The 24,169-nt window shown below is 47.1% G+C and overlaps 1 protein-coding gene across 1 annotated transcript; it reads left to right on the plus strand.

Annotated features, from left to right (window-relative positions):
* Positions 1-736: 736 nt before the first annotated feature.
* On the plus strand, positions 737-22,017 carry LOC307210180 (keratin, type II cuticular Hb5-like; the record flags this gene model as incomplete). Its single annotated transcript, XM_079965756.1, has 9 exons — positions 737-1,204; positions 11,389-11,597; positions 13,062-13,122; positions 13,773-13,868; positions 14,921-15,085; positions 17,592-17,717; positions 18,287-18,507; positions 21,602-21,633; positions 21,758-22,017. The coding sequence occupies 9 exons, from the start codon at positions 737-739 to the stop codon at positions 22,015-22,017; spliced, it is 1,638 nt and encodes a 545-aa protein (XP_079821882.1).
* Between the last annotated feature and the right edge of the window lie 2,152 nt (positions 22,018-24,169).

The following is a 24,169-nucleotide window of genomic DNA, read 5'->3' on the forward strand; positions in this document are numbered from 1 at the left end:
ACTCATTCTGTAGGTATATCAGGAAATAATATTGTACAAGCTATTGCATATTTTAACAATATTATCATGTGTTATTGTTATTTTCAATTAGTCATACTCAGAATAGATCCATTGAAATATTGGTCTATTGATTTCAATAGGTCTATCTTGAGCATGACTTATTATTATTATTAGTAATAATAATAGTCTTTTAATGGTTGGCTCATCATTGTTTTATGTTTGCTTTTTATTTGTAAGCTGCATTGAGCACATGCTTTGTAGGGGGGGGAATGTAGGGTACACACACACACGAAGACAGGGGGCTGCCCCCAAAGTTGATGGCCATTTTGGAGTGCACGTGCAGCATTTTGTGATCAATTACACAAGGCGGGGCTTACTTGCCCCCTCCCAATATTTTATTCAAGTTGGCACCCCTGCCATTAACAATCTAAAAAACAAGAACCAGGGAGAGTGAAAAATACAGCTTTGTAGATGGTGCATTCTGGACAATGACTAGTAGCTGTGTATATTTTATAGGCTCAATAAGCCACACTTTGCTTTTTTTAATTAAGCACAGCATTCCAAGCTCATAAATGCTGGAAACGTTCTGATCTCCCCATTATAAGACTGCCAAACCCAGTTCTCCAAAGAGATATAAAGCCCAAGCTCTTTTCAGAGTGGATCAGGCTGTTTTGTGTGGGCCCTTCCTGCAATTTTTAACTCTCCTCGTTTTCGAACGCATTGAACTTCAGAAGCAATGTCTTCTCCATCGAGCCCTGGAAACGGACCCAGCAGCTTTACTTCCTGCTCAGATGTCCTTCCGCCGATCGGGAGCAAAGACCGTACCAGCTCTCCCAGCCCTTCAAAGGGATCCAGCTCTGGGTTCAGGGCAGCTGGTTACTTTAGCAGCAGAAGTTTGGGTGGCATCAGCTCAAGAGGATCCAGAAATTCCAGCGCTGGCTACCACTCCGCTAGATATGGATATGGCCATCGGGGAGTCGGCTACTCTGGCACTGGATTCAGTCACAGTCCTTATGGCTCATATGGGCTTAGGCGACCCATTGCCAGCGGAACTGGGACGCCCTTCATCACTCCTGTGACTTGCAATGAGTCTCTGTTGCAGCCTCTCAACCTGGAAATAAACTCTGCCGCCCAAGCGATGAAATGCCAGGAGAAGAACGAGCTCCAGTGCCTGAACAGCAAATTTGCCTGTTTCATTGACAAGGTGAGTTAAAAGAAAGCAAACTGAAATAGGAAAATATGAACTTGTGCAAAGAAATGTCAGAGATGGGAGATTTTTGCGCACCAAAGAGAGACGCCAGCTGCTTCCGATTCTCCTGTGAATGCAATGGCATCTTCAGGAGAGAACAGGCCCTTTCTCTGTCCCCCTCCCTTCCCAGCTGACACTAAACTGATCTGCATCTCTTGGACCAATGTGCAGATTGGAACTTTGTTGTCCACTGGCTTTGTTGTCCAAGTGTTCTGATCCAGTTTCCTATGCAAAAAAGTTTTGGATTACATTTTAAAAATGTGTATTTTGTAAGAAAAGAATGTTTAGAGATGCATATTTGGAGAGAAAATGTTTTTTAAATACATATTTAAATGTGGGTTTTCATGTGGCTGTTGTGGGGCGGGGGGGGGGCATGTGGAAAGAGGGCAGACTTCTGGTTGAACACATGGAAAAGTGTCATAAACCATGAAGGGACTGGTTTGCCCATCCTTACTCACTTTGAGAGCACATGGACAACAGCTGCTATTACATAGAAGAAGTGGCCAGTGTGAGTTTCATTTTCGGACTTCGCTCCTCTCCAAGGTAGTAATGCAGTTAAGTAATCTTAGACTCTGAACGTTATGGCCTTATGTCCTCTGCAACCCCTTTAGATGACAACATGGAATACTTCACTTACTTTGAAATCTGGTACACCACCCCTGAGGCATTTGATGGCCCTCCTGCTCATTGCGTGACCAGGCGGCGACAGCCCCAGCCCCCAGGGATCAAAAGGAAGGAATAAAGACTCTGACAATGTTGTATGGAATTAAAATTAGGCCACAACTTTATTAAACTTCTGAATGTAGGAAGAACTCGGCTTAGGCCTTGGGCCTGTATCCCTCCCAGCCCTGCAGCTGGGGGGGAACTGGAATATGGTAAACATCAGGGTAAATGCAATATGGGGGTGCTCTGTGAGATGCAAGTGTAGCAGGCAGCCCAGCCCATATCCCTGTACGCAGGGTAGTTCACTGACAGCCTTTCAGTGTATGGCCAGTGAAACCCATTATATAACCCCTTTAAGAGGGGACCCTGGAATCACTGCCTCAGGGGGTGAATCCCACTTCACGCCCCCCCCCCATTATAGGGAAGAAAAGACTAAAGGATTCCACCCAAGGCCATAACTGCCAAAGTTGTGACAAATTGCTACTGGGAAGACAAAACCTGCCAAAGCAGAAAAATTTCTTCACAGTCCTTCAACAGCAACCAGTCATAGACCATAGCAGCGCCCGCTAAACAGGAAGAAAAAGCTAACCTGCAAACAAGAAAACATTAAACTAAGGGAGGGCAGGAAGGGTGAATCTCCTAAGCCAACTGCCTGGATACTGTCAGCTCCACCCCCTTATATATATGGGACTGGCCCCACTTCCCAGCAATGAAACTTGACTACTGAGGCTGGGCATGAACCTCCAAAAAAGAACACTGAGAGGCAGGCCAGTCCCTGTTTGCCAGTAGGTTCCCTGGGAACTGTAGCACCGCGTGAGACCCCGCAAAGGGCACCCACAATGTAAAGTGTGAGTGTTCATTCTGCTGAGTGGGCCCTTTGGCCTGTGCCCTGAAGTCCTACTCTGGTGGCACCAGCTGCTCTCTTGGCCTCACTGGCAAGTTGCAGTGGTACCTCGCAAGACGAATGCCTCGCAAGACGAAAAACGCGCAAGACGAAAGAGTTTTCCGTTTTTTGAGTCGTTGTGATGGCCTGGGATTCCGATTCAGAGGCTGAACCAGAGGAATCCCAGCCTGCACAGGAGTCCCCGCCTCCAGGGCCGGCTGAACTGGGGCAGGACCTTGATGCTGAAGCGCCTGCACCTGTGTCGGATCCTCAGGAGCAGGCACCAGGTGATCCCACTCTGGCTCCAGAGGTGGTTGAGGACTCAGTGCCTGCAGGTGAGTCTCCCCCTGGGCTCAGTAACCCTTCAGCCTCTCCTGAACTGCAGAGACTCAGGGCAGAGAGGCAAAGGGAACTGGTTGCTCCCAGGAGGAGTGCTTACCTTAAGGCCAAGAGAGGCGGGTCTCCTGGGGGCCAGGACCGCCCCTGGCCTCAGAGAAGATAAAGGCCAGTCGGCCCGGTCCCAGGTTGTGGGAGCAACGTCGTTGTTGAGTTCCTGTTCCTGCCCGGACCCAGACCTGACTCTCCAGTGCTCCTGTCCCCGCCCGGCTTCCTGTTTCGGACCTCGCCCCGCTCCTTGTGGACTGATTCCAGGCTAGTGACCCAGGACCGGACTTTGACTACGCCTATGGTAACCTTCCCCCCGGGATCAGCACAGTCGTTCCGCAAGACGAATTTCCCTATGGGCTTGCTTCGCAAGACGAAACGTCTTGCGAGTTCTTGCGAGTTTGTTTCCTTTTTCTTAAAGCCGCTAAGCCACTAAGCCGTTAATAGCCGCTAAGCCGCTAAGCCGCTAATAGCTGCTAAGCCACTAAGCCGCTAATAGCTGTGCTTCGCAAGACGAAAAAACCGCAAGACGAAGAGACTCACGGAACGGATTAATTTCGTCTTGCAAGGCACCACTGTACTCAGTCATGTTCCAAACACATTTTGAAAGCTGGGGTTTTGAAAACCAAGAGAGATGGCTGCATAAGAATATGGGAGGTGTACCCTGTCCATGCAGCAGCTGGTACTGATATCCAAATCAGCTGAATGGTTCCTCTGCAAGAGAAGCACCTTTTCAGCTTGTTTCAATGGCCAGTTTCTGGGGTGTGTGGAAACAGATTACCCTAGGAATCAAATGTAGACAGGAGAAAAGGGGATAAAATGGGAAGGGCCACAGTTTGCTGTTTGAGCATCTGCTTTGCATGCAGAAGACCCCAAATTTAATGCCCGGCACCCCCAGATAGGACTGGGAGTATCCCCTACTTGAAACCCTGGAGAGTTAGTGGTGGTTAGTGTAAACCAGGCATGGCCAAATTGGCCCTCCAGATGTTTTGGGACTACAACTCCTGAAGGGCCATAAGAATATTATTTTATATATATTATCAAACCCTGCTTCTCTCCTCTCATATATATATGAGCTCATCAAACCTGTTTTAGGCTTTTCTAGGGACGCAGGTGGCGCTGTGGGGGACGCAGGTGGCGCTGTGGGTTAAAGCCTCAGCGCCTAGGGCTTGCCAATCGAAAGGTCGGCGGTTCGAATCCCTGCGGCGGGGTGCGCTCCCGCTGCTCGGTCCCAGCGCCTGCCAACCTAGCAGTTCGAAAGCACCTCCGGGTGCAAGTAGATAAATAGGGACCACTTACCAGCGGGAAGGTAAACGGTGTTTCCGTGTGCGGCTCTGGCTCGCCAGAGCAGCGATGTCACGCTGGCCACGTGACCCGGAAGTGTCTCCGGACAGCGCTGGCCCCTGGCCTCTTAAGTGAGATGGGCGCACAACCCCAGAGTCTGTCAAGACTGGCCCGTACGGGCAGGGGTACCTTTACCTTTACCTTTTTAGCCTCTTAGATTCTATCTCAAAAAACCCCTCCCTTTTTAGATCTGTCAGGAACAACAAGGCTGGTGGGGCCTCTTGGCATCCAAGGTTGTAAAGAGATAAAGAAGACTCAGGAATGTCCGTTGCTGTCATTGCAGGGAAGAGGGGGCGATTCATGCTCGAGCATAATCAGGATATGCCCATGTAAGGAAATAGAAACTTACTATAACTTTCGATTTCCCAGAAATCTGGTGGTTTACAAGAAATCAGGTGGTATTGTATTCTTCAAATGTATAAAAAGCTGCCACGCTCAGAGTTGGGTGTGCAGACACCTTTGCTATGCATATGCATTTCAAGCAAATCCTGTTCTCCCCTGCAAGGTCGTTTGCCACTTTGTGTGACTCTGTGCTCCGGGGACCCAATAGCAGATATGGAACAGGTCCTTCACTCCCATCATCCCTAGCTAACAGGACCAGTGGTCAGGGATGATGGGAATTGTACAGTGGTACCTCGGGTTAAGAACTTAATTTATTCTGGAGGTCCGGTCTTAACCTGAAACTGTTCTTAACCTGAGGTATCACTTTAGCTAATGGGGCCTCCCACTGCCGTTGTGCTGCCAGCACACGATTTCTGTTCTCATCCTTAGGTAAAGTTCTTGACCCGAGGTACTACTTCCGGGTTAGCGGAGTCTGTAACCTGAAGCACTTGTAACTCGAACCATTTGTAACCCGAGGTACCACTGTAGTCCCCAAACATCTGGAGGGCCAAGTTTGGCCATGCCTGGAACAATACAGTGGTACCTCGTGTTACACCTCGGGCTTCAGGTTACATATGCTTCAGGTTACATACACTTCAGGTTACAGACTCCGCTAACCCAGAAATATTACCTCAGGTTAAGAACTTTGCTTCAGGATGAGAATAGAAATCATGGTCCGGCGGCGCAGCGGCAGCAGGAGGCCCCGTTTGCTAAAGTGGTGCTTCAGGTTAAGAACAGTTTCAGGTTAAGAACGGACCTCCAGAACGAATTAAGTACGTAACCAGAGGTACCACTGTACTAAGCTAGATTGACCAGTTGTCTGACTTAGCATAAGGCAGCTTCCCAAGTTCCTATAGCTTATTTGCTGAAGGTTTGGGAGTTTTCTTTTTTCTTTTTCTACTACATTCTGGTCTGTTTAGAGCTTATTGGATTGGTGGCTCTAGAAACCATGTGGTGTGGAATCAAGAATGACCTGTGCGCACCTGAAGCAACCATTCAGCATGCCAATGCCAACAGAAAAATACAGATTAGAAATTGTCCAGAAGAACAAGTAGGGAGAGCGGTGTAGCACTCATAGCATGTTTGTGGGCTTCTAAGAGGTGTCTAAGAGGTATGGAAGTGAGAGCTGGACCATAAAGAAGGCTGATCGCCGAAGAATTGATGCTTTTGAATTATGGTGCTGGAGGAGACTCTTGAGAGTCCCATGGACTGCAAGAAGATCAAACCTCTCCATTCTGAAGGAAATCAGCCCTGAGTGCTCACTGGAAGGACAGATTGTGAAGCTGAGGCTCCAGTACTTTGGCCACCTCATGAGAAGAGAAGACTCCCTGGAGAAGACCCTGATGTTGGGAAAGATGGAGGGCACAAGGAGAAGGGGGCGACAGAGGACGAGATGGTTGGATAGTGTTTTCGAGGTTACCAGCCTGAGTCTGACCAAGCTGCGGGGGGCAGTGGAGGACAGGAGTGCCTGGCGTTCTCTGGTCGGACACGACTAAACGACTAAACAACAACAACAACAAGAGGTGTCTGGTTGGGACGCAGGTGGCGCTGTGGGTTAAAGCCTCAGCGCTTAGGGCTTGCCGATCGAAAGGTCGGTGGTTCGAATCCCTGCGGCGGGGTGCGCTCCCGCTGCTCGGTCCCAGCGCCTGCCAACCTAGCAGTTCGAAAGCACCTCCGGGTGCAAGTAGATAAATAGGGACCGCTTACCAGCGGGAAGGTAAACGGCGTTTCCGTGTGCGGCTCTGGCTCTGGCTCTGGCCAGAGCAGCGATGTCACGCTGGCCACGTGACCCGGAAGTGTCTCCGGACAGCGCTGGCCCCTGGCCTCTTAAGTGAGATGGGCGCACAACCCCAGAGTCTCTCAAGACTGGCCCGTACGGGCAGGGGTACCTTTACCTTTACCAAGAGGTGTCTGGTTAGCCACTATGGAAACAGGATGCTGAGCTGAATGGGCTTTCAAGCCGATCAAGCGGTGGTCAGATAATTGTATGTGGTTGAAGACAAAGGGGGAATTCTGTTTGACCCGAGCATTAACAGTGTGAAAATCACAGGTCATTGGCTCTGTATTTGTGTGTAGATAGAGAATGCTGAAGGTCGCAGAGTAATCATGAGGAAGAAGGGAGAAATTGGAATTTTCTTTTCTTTCTTTTTAAAATAATATTTATTAAATTTTTAACAAGAAAAAAGTTACAAAACAGTAAACAAAAAACACAAGAAAAATACAAAAACCAGAATTTAACATAAAAATAAAAAATAAAAATCCCTCTTTCTAATATCTTACCACTCATTTACTTATTTTCATGACTTCCTCACACCTCCCTTTTTTGTATTCCATTTAAAAATTTGTTCAGCAAATTCATACCCTCTTAATTTACCCTTAATTGTTTATCCTCGCATATTATAACTTCAAATTTTCGTCTAATATCAATCCATTCTTGCATATTCTTAGGTTGCCTTATTGCTACAACCACTTCGTTTCATTCCAACGTCATTAACATTCAATAATTTTACAGTGTTTCTGTAGATAGATTTTAAATTTCTTCCATTCTTCTTCCACCAACTCTTCTCCCTGGTCTCGGATTCTGCCAGTCATTTCCGCCAATTCCATGTAGTCCATTACTTGCATCTGCCATTCTTCCAAGGTGGGTAGGTCTTGTGTCTTCCAATGCTTTGCAATGAGTATTCTTGCTGCTGCTGTAGCGTACATAAAGAAAGTTCTATCCTTCTTTGGCACCAATTGGCCGACCATGCCCAGGAGAAAAGCCTCTGGTTTCTTCAAGAAAGTATATTTAAATACCTTTTTCATTTCATTATAGATCATCTCCCAGAAAGCCTTAATCCTTGGGCACGTCCACCAAAGGTGAAAGAATGTACCTTCAGTCTCTTTACATTTCCAAAATTTATTATCGGGCAAATTTGCCCGAAATTGGAATTTTCTTTCTCTTTATTTTGCTGAGATCATTTTGCATATTGCTCTTTGATTTTTATTTATTTTTTAGTTGCAGGACTGTTCACAGCATACAATAAAAACAGTTTCAAAAGAGCCAGCAGTGGGTTCATTCAGTGGGACATATTGTGCTGCTTTTCCTGATATAATGCTAGTTCTTCTCTCAGGTTTGCTAATGTTCCTTTCACACCAGTGCCTGTTGCATTATGGATCCATGGTCTCTCTCCACCCCCTTACTTATATACCAGTGTGTTGCATTAAATTTCACTCACACCAGTGACACACTACTCTCCCACAATTTCTGCACATGTGTGATTTTGTTTCCCCATGATCCTCGCCTGGAAAGAGCTGTATGCTGGTATACTGCCCCAAATTTCACCACTTTCACAATTTTTTAGGTTAAGGGGGCTGCATAGGGGCTCCCTATAACATAGCAAAGGTAAAGGAACCCCTGACCATTAGGTCCATTCGTGACCAACTCTGGGGTTGCGGCGCTCATCTTGCTTTACTGGCCGAGGGAGCTGGCGTACAGGTCATGTGGCCAGCATGACTAAGCCGCTTCTGGCGAACCAGAGCAGCGCACGGAAACGCCGTTTACCTTCCCACCAGAGTGGTACCTATTTATCTACTTTTACTTGGACGTGCTTTCGAATTGCTAGGTTGGCAGGAGCTGGGACCGAGCAATGGGAGCTCACCCCGTCATGGGGATTCGAACCGCCAACCTTCTAATCGGCAAGTCCTAGGCTCTGTGGTTTAACCCACAACGCCCCCTGCGTCCCTCATGTAACATAGAAATGACCCCTAAACATGAGTTATATTCCATTACCTCTCCAGAAGTAGCTTTTACATCATGTGAATGCTCAAGTATAATGTGGAAATTAACAGTTTGGGAAATGCCAGAGAATGCAAGAAAACACTTCCAGCAGCAATTAAAAACCTGCTGAAGCTGAACCACTCTCTTTTTGTGGGGCAGGGCACTTTTTTGTTGCTGCTGTTGTTGAGAAAATTTGGGAAGGGGGGGTGAATTGATTTTTGGGGAGACATGGAAAGGAATTTAATGTTTTGGGGCTTGGGTTATCAGAACTTAATGTTTCGGGATTTGAATATTTTGATGGTTTAGTTTTGCAGAGGCTGGAAATTTGTGGTCTCAGCCAAATCACTTGTTCCCAAGTCTGACACATTTGCCTTCTGAAGCAGAAATGGTTGTGGGGATCAAGTGAGGCTTGGGAATCAAGTGAGGTTGTGGGAATGCTTTGCATTCAGTTTGTTGTCTTGGGCAAGTCACATCTAATCCAGTATCCTCCCTGAACAGTGAATTTATAAGATGCTTTTGAAAAACTTATTGCAAACACATGAACGAAACCATTCAGTAATCCATTGTTACATCTATCAAAACTTATTTACACTGTTAATAATAATAAATAATAATTTTTTATTTATATCCCGCCCTCCCCAGCCAAAGTCTCAGGGCGGCTAACAACAATAAAATAAGACAACATTTTAAAATCATTTCATTAAAAAATTACTTGAATTTGTTGAATTTATCTTAATGCTACCACCCTTTTTAAATGAACACAATTTTCACCCATATATTCAGTAAACATTTTCCAGTCTGCTTTAAACATACATTATTCTTGTTCTCTTAATCTATATGTTAAATCTACACTGCCCACTTTTTGAAAGGAGAGATGGGTGCTCTCTGTATTCGCCCGTAATGCATGGTCACGTACCCTATGCATTTGCAACAATTTTACTTATTGTAAAAGCACAATAAGCCTCCAGTGTATTATGTTTTGAGGAAACTAACCCTGTCAATGTTTATTTGAATTTTCCTTCTTTTCTTCCTTCCAGAGCACAAAATACTATTCCAGGCACTAATGTTTACACTTATATTATACATGTAGCAGAATGTGCTTGGGAAATCAGACATAAGAAATAAAAATACAAAATGATTCCCCTCCCCCCTCCCGGATCACTGCATTAGCATGGAACTTGCTGGCTGCAGATAGGAGCTAATGGATAGGCGTTGTGAATTTAAATACCCCCTCTTCCTCTCTCAACTTAGAGAAAGTGTTCTTTCATTGTCAATCCCTGCTCCCCTCTGCAAGGATATTCCTTACAGGGTTGTTGTAATGGATACAGAAACAACATATGTAAGGATCCGTTGCAATAGCAGATAGGATAGTCCTCATGCAGAACTTTTCTGCAAAACTGATATGGGGGTTTCAGTCCCAGTGAAATCCCTTTGCATGTGCTTTCCTCCTTGTTGATACATCCAAATCAGCTACATGGGAGAAAGGCATGGCCGGGGTGGCCCTCTATGTCACATGGTACAAAAAAGAGTGGAAATAATGCTCTCTGATACCATAATCAAGGGGTGAGGACATTTTTCAGCTCAAGGGCCACATTCCTTTCTGGGCAACCTTCTGGGGACCACCTGTTAGTGAAGGTTAGAGCAAAAGTGGGCAGAGCAAGGAATAGGAATTTTAATTTTTTTGCCATAGCCTGGTTTATTCGTATCTCACACGCCCCTCTCTATCCTCTGCCCAGGCAAGCAAGCAGCATTATCAGAGTTCGAGAACATATTCCAGCCAGGCAAAAACATGCAAGGGAAGTGCAAAGAAAGGCTGGTGTGGCTCAGAATTGGATGTGGCCTGGGGGACTGTCAAGGGCCAGATAGGGAACTCCAGAAGGTCACATGTGGTTCCCCCAGGACATGGGAATCCTCATCCCCAATCTATGCCCTTATAGACATTTTGTATTGTGGAGGCAGATCAGCAGAAGCACATATACCTGCCTTCTCAACTGAAGTACATGTAGGACCTTCCTGTGTCTGTATCACAGTTCACATGGGGGACCAGTTCAAAGTGCATGGGGGTTTGGATGGTTGAACGTTCCAAAAAAGCATTCTTTCTCTAGTTTAGTTTCTTACATTGTTGTTTAGTCGTTTAGTTGTGTCCGACTCTTCGTGACCCCATGGACCAGAGAATGCCAGGCACTCCTGTCTTCCACTGCCCCCCGCAGTTTGGCCAAACTCATGCTGGTAGCTTCGAGAACACTGTCCAACCATCTCGTCCTCTGTCGTCCCCTTCTCCTTGTGCCCTCCATCTTTCCCAACATCAGGCTCTTTTCCAGGGAATCTTCTCTTCTCATGAGGTGGCCAAAGTATTGGAGCCTCAGCTTCAGGATCTGTCCTTCCCGTGAGCACTCAGGGCTGATTTCCTTCAGAATGGATAGGTTTGATCTTCTTGCAGTCCATGGGACTCTCAAGAGTCTCCTCCAGCACCATAATTCAAAAGCATCAATTCTTTGGTGATCAGTCTTCTTTATGGTCCAGCTCCCACTTCCATACATCACTACTGGGAAACCTATAGCTTTGACTATACAGACCTTTGTTGGCAAGGTGATGTCTCTGCTTTTTAAGATGCTGTCTAGTTTCTTACACAGCATGTGAATAAATAACATGATCAACCGATACACCACCCTTTTGTTTTTTCAAAAATGGTCTCCCATTAAGCTGCTTTTGCTCTCCATTCAGGTCCGGTTCCTGGAGCAGCACAACCTGATGCTGAAGACCAAGTGGGACTTCTTGAAGGAGAAGAAGCGCCAGAAAAGCCACATGGAGCCCCTGTTTAGCGAATACATCAGTAGGCTGAGGAAGGAGCTGGAGTGCCTGGAATGGGAGAGGAATCAGCTGAAGGTCGAAATGAACAATTGGAGAGAATGCATGGAAGGGAACAAGAAGAGGTGAACTCCAGGGCTGGGTTCAGCATTTTTCTTCTAAGTGGCCTGGTCTGAGGTGGGTCACAACAGCAGCATGACTGAATAACAGGGTTATTCTCTGCAGGTTATTCTCTGCATTAGGCCCACCATGTTTTCCTCAATGAAGTGGGAAATCTGGGTTCGAGGTTGTTTGTTAAGGGTGCTGGGAACTGTAGCTCTGTGACGGTTGAGCTCCGAGGATTCTTTGTGGGAAGCTGTGTGGTGTGAGTTGCACTGCTTGGCAGCAGTTGGCCGTTGGCTCAATGCTCTCAATGCTCACATTGAGAACTCTTCAACTTTTTCAGATCTGGCACCCACCTTTAACCCAGTCATGCACTGGGTGGTAAAAAGGTAAAGGACCCCTGACAGTTAAGTCCAGTAGCAGACGACTCTGGGGTTGCGACGCTCATCTCGCTTTACAGGCCAGGGGAGCCAGCGTTTGTCCTCAGACAGTTTTTCCGGGTCATGTGGCCAGCATGACTAAGCCGCTTCTGGTGCAATGGAACACCGAAACCAGAGCAGCGCACGGAAACGCCGTTTACCTTCCCACCAGAGCGGTACCTATTTATCTACTTGCACTTTTTGGTGTGCTTTCAAACTGCTAGGTTGAAAAGAGCAGGGACCGAGCAACAGGAGCTCATCCCATTATGTGGATTTGAACTGCCGACCTTCTGATCGGCAAGCCCAAGAGGCTCAGTGGTTTAGACCACAGTGCCACCTGCGTCCCCGATGCACTGGGTGACCCAGTGCCAATAGATATTTGTATGGTGGCTGTGCTGCTGTTGCGACCCACATCAGACCAGGCCACAACCTGGTAGTGGGTCATGATGATCAATGGCCCAAACTCCTGTCATTCATTCATTTATTCATTCATTCATTTCTCACTTTTCCCCAACTGGCTGCATGGGCAAAACTTGCTCATTTTCTATATGCAGGGACCTTTGCATGACGGGGGCACCTTGAGTCATGTGAGCCATGGAGTCTGTGCCTGGAATATGAACAACAGGGCCTGCCCAATACATTTTGCTGCCCGATGCAAAGAAATGATGGTGGCTTCCTGACACCACCACCATTTTGTGTACACAAACCAGCCAGACAGGCAGTTGAATCTTATTTCAACATTGGTGATGGGACAGCTGGCTAGCTTAGACAGTGCAGGGCAGATCACACAAAACTCACTGCTCTGTCTTCCAACAACTTGTTGCCACTCCTTGCCATTGCCACCACTCTGCCTAATGTTAGGGCCGGCTTTGGTTAGGAAGTGGTCCAGCCTACCCATAAGTGGACTATTTCAACGAGACCCCAAGCCTTAACAAGTCACTACTGGGCTAGTCATTTGAGGACATAATGACCTTCTATTTAGAAAGGCCTTCCTTTCTTTCTGGTTCAACATGGTGATATTAATTATTAGTCACTAATGCATGAAGTCTGTCTTTATAACCTCCCCAGGTTTGAGGAAGAATGCAGTCGAAGGGCCTGTGCTGAAAATGAATATGTTGCACTTAAGAAGGCAAGTGATGGGCCATATTTCTGCTAAAGACCTTGAGAGAATTATTGGTGGTTTGTTGGTATGGTATCAGAATGGGTCAGATGTCAAGAAGAAGTATCACAAGAATATGATCACTTTGTTCTGGAGAACCAATGCAGTGTAGTGACTTGACCAAAAGAGATTAATCTGTGGCTTTCCATGTGACGAGGGACTACAATTTCCATCATATGCTGCCTGGGGCTGATGGTAGCTGGAGTCCAGCAACATCTGAAAGGCCTCAGGTTCTCCTTCCCTGGTCTAGGTGAAGACTCAAAAGACCTGGCTTGAAACACTTCAAGCAGACCAGTATTTATTTATGTTTTATTGATTTTTAACAATGTCTTCATGGATGCCTTTGCTGATTTTATTATAGCTTTGCATGTTGTATACCAGCTAGATAAAGCTTTTATGAAAGTGCAAATTATTCATAAATGTCCTGAACACAACCAGAACAATGAGGATAAGCAACTGGATTTTTAATTCTTTATTGACAAAGCACTCGGTTACATCAGCTTCTAACATGCAAGTGATGTACAACAATACTCCTCACTAACTAGCTGTCTAGGCAACCCAGATAGTAGGAGCTGAGATGAAACTCTGCTTCAGCACTGTGCCTTTTTGTCTTCTCCTAGGAAGTGGATTGTGTCTTCATGGACAAATCACAGAAAGAAGCCAAGGTGGAAACTTTAATGCAAGACATCTGCTTTTACAGAAATACATTTGAAGAGGTAACAAGGAATGTTTATATTTGATCATGTTGCTTGGTTGTCATTACAAAATGGTTCCCATGGTCCTGTCTGGAAGGTCAGAGGCTCCCCTCCCCTCTTATTTAAGATTTAGGCTGTCATCCTAAGAGCCCCTGAAATAAGTGGAAATAAAGGTACCCTTCTTGACTTGTACAGCTCAAGTGATATGTACACAGAGTCATTGTCACACCTAAATGTGCACCTCAACTATTTGTGTACACAGGCACTCAGATTGTATACTTGTTGAATATTATGCATGAACACCACTTTATGTAGACGTAAATGCGTTTAAGGTCTAGGTACAAGCATCCTTTTTTAGACTTAAAAAAATTGATCCCAAGTAAAATAGTTTACTAGGGACGCAGGTGGCGCTGTGGGTTAAAGCCTCAGCGCCTAGGACTTGCCGATCGAAAGGTCGGCAGTTCGAATCCCTGCGGCGGGGTGTGCTCCCGCTGCTCGGTCCCAGCGCCTGCCAACCTAGCAGTTCGAAAGCACCTCCGGGTGCAAGTAGATAAATAGGGACCGCTTACCAGCGGGAAGGTAAACGGCGTTTCCGTGTGCGGCTCTGGCTTGCCAGAGCAGCGATGTCACGCTGGCCACGTGACCCGGAAGTGTCTCCGGACAGCGCTGGCCCCTGGCCTCTTAAGTAAGATGGGCGCACAACCCCAGAGTCTGTCAAGACTGGCCCGTACGGGCAGGGGTACCTTTACCTTTAAAATAGTTTACTATCCAAACTACAAGAAAGAAGATTCCACCTAAACATTAGGAAGAACTTCCTGAGAGTAAGAGCTGTTTGACAGTGGAATTTGCTGCCAAGGAGTGTGGTGGAGTCTCCTTCTTTGGAGGTCTTTAAGCAGAGGCTTGACAACCATATGTCAGGAGTGCTCTGATGGTGTTTCCTGCTTGGCAGGGGGTTGGACTCGATGGCCCTTGTGGTCTCTTCCAACTCTATGATTCTATCCAACTCAGGATTGTGACATTAAAAAAAGGAAATTCAACAGCCACAGGCTGAATGTGTTCTGTGTAATTCATAGGAAATATGTGAGTTGCAGTCATGCATCTCAGACACTTGTGTCACAGTGAAAATGGACAACAGCCGAGGCCTGGATGTGGGCTGCATCATTGAAGAGTTCCACCGTCGGTACGAAGACATTGCCTCCCGGAGTCGAGCTGAGGCTGAGGCTTGGTGCCAGTGCCAGGTTCATTGATCTGTCTTCTTGAACATCTCCATTATATATGTTTTTTGTGTGTGTGTGTCTGTGTGTGTGTACCCCATACTAGCCATTACGACTATGTTCCACCTAAATAGCTGGAGACAGCAATGCTTCTTAATACCAGTTGCTGGAACACACAGGAGAGGGAGAGTACCGTATTTTTCGTCCTATAGGGCGCACTGGCCCATAGGACGCACCTTGGTTTTTTTTTTGGGGGGGGGGGAAATGAATTAAAAAAAATTATTTTCCCCCCCACCTGCCCGAAGCATGGAGGGCTCCGCATGCTTCGGTCTGCAGGCTGCCGCCCCAAGCCTAGCGCGCTCGGCGGGACCTCCCGCCAGGCGCGCAAGGCTTGCGGACAGTCACCCGAAGCACGGGGAGCCCTCCGGAGAGCTCCCCGTGCTTCGGGCGACAGGCTGCCGCCCCAAGCCTCGCGTGCTCGGCGGGACCTCCCACCGGGCGCGCAAGGCTTGCGGACACTCGCCCGAAGCACAGGGAGCCCTCCGGAGGGTTCCCCGTGCTTCAGGCGACAGGCTGCCGCTCCAAGCCTCGCGCGCTCGGCGGGACCTCCCACCGGGCGCGCAAGGCTTGCGGACACTCGCCGGGGCTGCAGGCTGCTGCCCGCAAGCCTTGTGAGCCCGCGGGAACTCCCGCCGGGCTTGCAAGGCTTGTGGATAGCTTCCTGAAGCCTGGAGAGCGAGAGGGGTCGGTGCGCACCAATGCCTCTCACTCTCCAGGCTTCAGCGAAAGCCTGCATTTGCCCCATAGGACGCACACACATTTCCCCTTCATTTTTGGAGGGGAAAAAGTGCATCCTATGGGGCGAAAAATACGGTACTTTTGTGATCAAATCCTGCTTGTAGGTTTCCCAAAGGTTTCTGGTTGGCGATTCCCGCCTCCCCCCAATTGGAATAAATAAAGACACAGGACACCATTGATTAAGGTTAATGGGCAAAAATTGGCCACAACTTTATTGGTTACAGGTAAGAGCGGTATTGGCTTTAGGCATTGGTCCTATCAGACTATCCAGCTTCAGCCTGTTAGCATGAAAACCGGAAAGGCTTAACACCAACAGGGGGATCCCTGGGATGCACATTGCTAGGAACTCCCCCAGGGGTCAACCCTCGGGGGCGTGCTTTAGGCCCTGGCCTCCATAGGTTTCGGACGAGGCAACGTCCCCCAGAATCCTTTACCGGATTACCCTTAAATATTTGAGGGAGGTGATGGCGCTCCTCCCCCCCCCAACACATCTACATAATAATACCCCTACCAATGCCTGACCACCATAACCAAGAGATGTTGTGACGATTTGCTACGAGGTAGGCGGAAAAAACCAAATGGCCAATTTGCCAAGTGGAAAAAATTCCTACCAGGCCCCTTAATGGCGACCAACAGAAGTCCATAGCAGTGTCAGAAGGAAAACCTAAAGGGTGGGTGTGGGAAACCGAATCTGCAGCTGGGATGAAAAGGGGAGATCCCGGGGCCGCACCAGCCTCAAATGACCCAGGCCACGCCCCCAGAGCCAGCTGATTGGCTGGCTCTGGTGCTGACGCAGCCCGAGGATTCCCCTGGTAGCGCGGGGCTGCAGCCAGCCCCTCACGATTGTTGGGGGCGTGAGCCCGCAACACCACCTCCTCCTTATGTCGGAAGTGGCTTTGTGGATGACAAGAGGATGCTGGACTAGATGGGCCAGCTCCTCCTCCTCCTCCTCCTCCTCCTCCTCCTCCTCCTCCTCCTCCTGGTTGTTTGTTGCATTTATATCCCTCCCTTTTCTCCAAGGTCTTCCCCACAATAACTGTGAGGTAGGTTAGGCAGCGAGTCAGTGACTGGCCCAAGGTCACCCAATGAGCTTCGTAGTTGAGTGGAGATTTGAACCCTGGCCGCCCAGGTCCTAGTCTGACACTTTAACCACTACACCACCTTGGTGTATTGGTCATCTAGCGACAATAGTTTTCTGGATGACACACATAATAAGGCTGGAATCACCTGGTATGCATGCCATGGGATGACCACCTAAAACAGCTCCCCTCTGCCAGCTTCTCCTCGTTGGTTCCATAATGCAGGCCAGCCTTCCTCAGCCTGGTGCCCTCCAGATATTGTTGGACTCCAACTCCCTTCAGCCCTAGCCATGTGGTCAATGGTCAGGGATGATGGGAGCTGTAGTCGCAACAACAGCTACAGGGCCTCAGGTTGGAGGAAGCTGGGTGTAGAGCAGCCTTTCTCAACCTGTGGGTCCCCAGATGCTGTTGAACTACAACTCCCATCACCCCTAGCTAGCAAGGCCAGAGCTCAGGGATGATGGGAGTTGTAGTCCAACAACATCTGGGGGCCCATAGGTTGAGAATCGCTGGTGTAGAGGAACACTTGCCTGTGATAGGTACCATCTATAGCTCAGTGAGAGAGTATGTGTTTGGCAAGCAGGTTCAACTTATCCATATGGGTTTCAGATGTATTGGTATTTTGCTCAGCCACATCACTTCTCTCCTTGCAGTACCAGGAGCTGAGGACAACGGCTGCCAAACACTGTGACAATCTACGCAATCTCAAGGATGAACTTGGTGAGCTGACTCGGATGGTTCACCGACTGCAGGCTGAAATCTCAAATGTCAAATCCCAGGTGAGAATGACCAGTGGAGCTTGGCTGCAACAAGAACACCACTATTGTTGAGGAGTGTCATAAAGGTGATGGACCTAATATTAACAGTTCTTGTGGCTGATTAACACATTGTCATGTTAAGAAGGGGATATGTTATTCAAGACCCATTCTGCCTGTGTTGGAAGAAGAGATAAGGTTTGTTTCATTATGTGAAATCCTTAGTGAGTTGGATGTGTGCTCCAAAACATCCAGATGAGAACTATCTTGTTCCCTTTGATGTCCATTGGGTTGTACCTAACACATCCCTTAAGTGCAAGGAGTTCCACTCTGCAATGGAACTTCGCCCTCTTCCCTCTTCCTTTGCCTCCTGAATCTGTGCCACTGGACCTGAGTGTAGAGTGGTGCAAGCCTGGGGAACAGCCACTCACAAGCTGTTCAAGAACTTTTCTCATGCCACCACCCATCTGATAGTCATGTGAAAACCAAAGGAGAATGGAGATTCATCTTAGACTCTTCATGCTACAGAACTTTGTTGCCGTGTGCTCTTTTCTTTGTCTCTCGCCTTCCCTCTGTGTGTTCTGTGCCGACAGCGCTGCAAACTGGAAGAGGAGGTAGCTGGAGCTGAAGAACGTGGGGAGATGGCGGTGAAGGATGCCAAATGCAAACTGGCAGGTCTGGAGGAGGCCCTGCACAAGGCCAAGCAGGACATGGCTTGCCAGCTACGGGAGTACCAGGCACTGATGAACCTCAAGTTGGCCCTGGATATCGAGATTGCCACCTACAGGAAACTCCTGGAAGGAGAGGAGTTCAGGTGAGACTCCTCTGGACCCATTTGAAAGTCTATTTTAGAAAAGCTCCCCCGGAAAAACAAATTTCAAAGTTTCACTGCAATATTAAGTGTGTACATTTGTTGATTTGTATAATACAAATCAACCTGTGGTGTACACAGGTTTGCAAACTGTACAGTTGTCGAATGTAACACATGAATACCCTTATTGTGTTGTTTCTGAATTAATCTGCATAAAAAAGATCCGCACAGGAAATCTCCAGACGAACACATATTTGTAAACATGGTTTATTTGCAAACATACATTCCTATATCACTTTATTTCAAAATGCAGATTTCTAAATATATTTTATTTCAACCTATGCTTTTAAAATGCACCTTGTTGTGTGTGGGGTTTTTTTGGGGGGGGGGCTGGGAACTGTATCACAAATAGGGATGAAGATTGTTTTTGTTTGGTCCACATTTTTGCGTGGACAGATGGAGTCCCCAGATCCCGCGCGGTGTCCCCCCCCCCCGTCATGTGGAATAATGACTCAAGACAATGTGCTATGGGATTAAATTGGCCACAACTTTATTAAATTTCAAATGTGGGTAGACCTTGGCTCAGGCATTGGGTGTTCTCCCTCCCCAGTCCCCAGCCGGGGACCTAGGGAGCATCAGGGTTATCCAGTGGGGGAGGGGGGATGGGCCGGCTCTGGAGAACATATGGTCAAGCAGAGATAGCCAACCCCGTTACGCCGCCACCGCAGGGGAGAGCAATGACGACCTTTCGGCGTACGGTCAAAGCCTCCCTTCAGAAACCCCTTTAACAGGGAACCCTGGTATCGCCACTGCAAAGAGGAAGATGGACTAAAGGATTCCGCCCAAGGCCTGATACCGCCAAAGTTGTGACGTTTTGCTACAGGAAAGGCAAAACCTGCCAATGCAGGGAAATTCCTTTCCGGCCCTTTAACAGCGACCTTAACGTAGCAGCGCCCGCATACCTGTGAAGAAAAGTTAACCTGCAAAACCTGTGAAGAAAAGTTAACCTGCAAAATAAGACATTAACTGAGGATGGGTAGGGTAGGAGAAGCTCTGGAGCCAAGTGAGGATTCCCAGGTAAGATCCTCCCTCTATTGTGTGGGCAGGTAATCCCTCCCCTACCTGGCCTGGTCTCCTTGGCAACGCTTCCCCCAGGTGGGATTGGACAACTGACTGAGGTAGGCAGAGACCTCCAGGTATCCCACTTGAGGGAAGGCAAAGCCAAGCCTATGCTGTTGGAGCCGCTCCAGATCTAGGGGCTGCACGCGTCCATGCAAAGGGCGCCCCCCGTTTTAAGCGGGGAGCGGTCATTAAGTGAACTGACTTAATTCACATCTCCCAGACTAATACTTGGCTTGAGATGTATCGGTAATTAGTCTTCAGATCTGACGCTTTCTCCAAATCCTGTGATACAGTTTTCAGCTCAAAAACCAGGAGCTGTAGCACGGCAACATCTGGAGAGTCACAGGCTCCCCACCCCTGCCATATAATTATGGTGTGGAGCAAGGGAGATTCCAATCCTTGCAGGCAGCTATCAGAAGGCAATGAGAGTGTTCGTCATGCAGTGCACATATAAAGGTCCATAAGGAAATCAGTAATGATTCAAAATTCACTGGAAGACAGCTTGTTCTCCATCATTTATCCTCCTTTGCCATATGCAGCTGCAACAGAGAACCTGTTCTGTAGGCTATGTTTTCAGTCTATCTAAGATGGTAGCAACACACAAACACCTAGAATGTACACCTAGAATATGCCACAGAATCCCCAGAATCCTTTGCAACATACAGAAGTTCCTTAGCGTAGATACAGAGGTTCCTTGACATTTATTCATGTGCAAAGGGCTTCGTAAAAAGTATAGAAGCAAACACAACAAAGTATATATGTTCTGTGTGCATTTTTTCCTATGCACAAGTGATCAGAATAAAGGAGGGAAGAATGAATGTAAAGTCTTGTGCCAAGCCAGGTTCTCATTTTATTTTTCTTACATGCTTAAAAAAAACATCAGCACAGTGAGAAAATTTAATACAGGAGGATTTAAACTCACCAGTTTTACAAGCTAGAATATTTTCTGATAAATGTACCCCCAGGTGGTGACAGGTAGCATTCACAACATGAAGGACCTGCTAGTTTGACTTTTCCCCACCTGCAATTGGGTGGTGACTTTCTCACTGAGCTCCCATTGCTCTGTCCCTGCTCCTGCCAACCTAGCAGTTCCAAAGCACGCCAGGTGCCAGTAGATAAATAGGTACTGCTGCGGCGGGAAGGTAAACGGCGTTTCCGTGTGCTCTGGTTTCCATCACTGTGTTCTGTTGCACCAGAAGTGGTTAAGTCACGCTGGCCGCATGACCCGGAAAGCTGTCTGTGGACAAACGCAGACTCCCTCGGCCTGAAAGCAAGTTGAGCGCTGCAACCCCACACCGCCATACCTCAGGTTGAAGTAGCTCCAGGTTAAGTATTTTCGGGTTGTGCTCTGCGGCGACCCAGAAGTAATGGAGCACGTTACTTCTGGGTTTCGCCACTCGCGCATGCACAGATGCTCAAAATGATGTCACATGCGTGCACAGAAGCGGCGAATTGTGACCTGCGCACGCGCAGACGCGCAGTCGAGGGTTGTGGTCTACTCAGCATGCGAACGGGGCTCCGGAACGGATCCTGTTTGCATCCAGAGGTACCACTGTAGTCACCTTTGACTGGACATAACCGTCCAGTGATCCTTTACCTTTTACCTTTTCTCATTGAGAATTTACTGCTGTGGGTGCTGTTTAATGCTGGCCTTTGCCAAGTTGTGGTTTTTTCTGTATGTTGTACCCCTATCTGGGTAGTTTGGATTGCTTCTTTAAAGGGCCATACCTAAACAGACAGTCAGTCTGTCAGTCAGACAGCCAGACAGATGGATAGATAGATATACAGACAGATGGATAGATATATAGACAGACATACATACACAGATAGATATATATATATATATATATATATATATATATATATATATATGCGTGCGTATACATGCACAACCTATTTCTAGCTATGAAATTGTTGGTGATTTAGGCCTAATATTCAGCTAATGGTATATTTCAATCTATTTAATTCCTGCTAGGATGGGCGATGGAGAATGTGCTGTGAACATCTGTAAGTACCTCCAAGAGATGCCTCCAGAAATGCCATTGCTAATTTAATTCATTTCTTTCTGTTTCGGGTGGACCGTTTCTATGTATCTCATCATGTGGTCCCTTCCTTCCCTTTCCCTCCACAGCTGTGCAGAGGAGCCAGGGTGCCGTTGTGTGCAATCCTGACCACCACTGTGGACTCGGAAGAGGTGGACACATTATGACAAATGGAAGAGATCCCTGCAGCCCAGCAGGTTTCAAAAGAGGCATGGGTCCCTGTGGAGATGCGGGTCTTCCATGTGGAGACAGCCATACCCCTCCTCCCGAAGGATTTAGCACCCAGAGTGTGAAGAGCTCCAATGTTAAACATGTAGCAGCGGCTTCTCCTTGCGCATCAAGAGGTTAAATCTAGACTTTGGGTTTCTGCATGCCTGAAGTTGTTGATTCAGCATTTGTACCTTGACTCAGCAATTCTTGTACTTTTCAGGACAATCCTTGGGGACAGGTCCACCCACCTTTATTGGCTCCCTAATCTTATGTCACTTTCAATTCACAGTGAATTCTGAGTATCAACCAACTTCTGCATAACCAGGATAAAGACTGTTGCTATTTTTGTGGTCCCTTATTCTAAGATCAAACGGAGGTAAGGCAGGAGCCCCCAGGGGCTTTCCTTCAGCTCCAGTTAAACCCCTTGATCACCCAAAACACTGATTTTAAGAGGATGTTGTCATCTCAGGGTAACTGATTACAAAAGCAAGTTCCAACGCCTACAGTGAAAGGGAAGGTTTATCTCATTTGGAAATGCTGTGTATTCTGATGATTAAAAAAAAAAGTACATAGCTTCCTGCTGAAAATATTGTGTTCAAAGTCTATTTCTTACCTGCAAATACCCAGACTTTTGCACCCTTTCTTGCTTCTCTCCTTTGGTTTTGTCCTGCGAAATTGCTTCTTTAGACAAACTTTGGGTGCTTCCAGACAGGGACTTAATACTGTAAATGATCATATATATGTATCTCAAATGGGTCATAGGTTAGATTTTTTTAAAAAACTTGCTGTATTTTCCCTGGAAAGGAGGTGGGGATATGGACTGGTATTTTGATTCCAGCAATGTCTTGTTGATGCTACAAAACATTTTATGGCCCTTCCTTATTGCTTGTCCAGCAGTAGTTAAATACATACTGCACTTGCAGTTTGATTCCGTGGTTAATAGCCAGAGACATCTATCTTCTAAGAATGTTTCTTGGGCTGCAGTCCTGTACACATTTACCTTGGCAGGGACTGGGAGTAAGCCTCAGTGGATTCAGTGGGGCTTGATTCTGAGTAGACATGCACATAATTGCATTGCCAGCCCTTTTTAAATACCCGATCTAGGCACTGGTTTGCACAATGCTGTGTGTTCGTGCAAGCCAAGAATGTATAACCAAAACCGGTTTGCAAAAGAAGACAAAGTGCTTTCTGTGAATGATAGAGGTGAAGGTATTCAGACAGCCTAAATGAGGCTGAATACACCAGTCTTTGGTGAATGAGAAAGGGAGTCGGGTTGCTTTTCAGCTGCTTGTGTATCTGCCAAATTATATCTCAGTGACAGAGCTTTAGCACTGCATGACTGCTAGCAGAGAATAGCCCAACAAGAAAGTATTTCAGGTTTGGGCATGCCTTTTACCGTCTGGTGGGTTGCTTTTTAAAAATGTGAACCTCTGCTTTTGTGTGTGTGCATGTGAACTTCAATTTTAAATAAATCAATTCAGCTAAGCAATGACTCCAGTCTGATTAGCTTTAACCATGCAGCAGAGAATGAATGCTATGGTTGAGCTACATTATGGGTAGCATTTTTCAGTTTTAAGACTATTTGATAAATCTACAGGCAGTTGGTTCCCATATGCACTTCTGTTATTTGATTGAATGATTACTTGCAAAAACATCACCTTAATGCAGGCATAGGCAAACTCTGCCCTCCAGGTGTTTTGGGACTACAACTCCCATCACCCCTAGCTAACAGGACCAGTGGTCAGGGATGATGGGAGCTGTAGTCCCAAAACATCTGGAGGGCAGAGTTTGCCTATACCTGCCTTAATGACATTGCTTTCTAGTGGACTTAGTTTATGGGTCCACTGCCAAGCAACATGCTAGTAAATTCCAAGATGCACACATGCATATATTATCCAAGCTTGTGATGACCCTGGTCTACTCTCTCCATCCCTGTGTCCTTTCCAATGTGGTGCTCCTCATTCAATGAATGGGTTCCCTCCCTCATCTGTGTCTTCTCTTTGTGCCATCCACCACACCACACCCTGGTGAGGGAAACAGCTTGGCACTGATACTGAGAAGGGTGTGTTTTTATCTCTGAACTGTAGGGTCATCAAGATGGGAAGGCTTTCCAACCATTCAAATACTATCCTATACATAGCTGCAGGGCCACCCAGGAGGTAACGAGAGGTGACCACATCAGGTGGCCAGATCCATAGGGACAGCAGATCCTGGTGTAGATCTGCATTCTCCTCTTTTTCCTGACGTAGAGTTTCACTTACCCTTTCTTCTTTGGGGGAGGGGGGGTGCCA

The sequence above is a fragment of the Podarcis cretensis genome (assembly GCF_951804945.1).
Source record: "Podarcis cretensis genome assembly, chromosome: 2".
Lineage (NCBI taxonomy): Eukaryota > Metazoa > Chordata > Lepidosauria > Squamata > Lacertidae > Podarcis > Podarcis cretensis.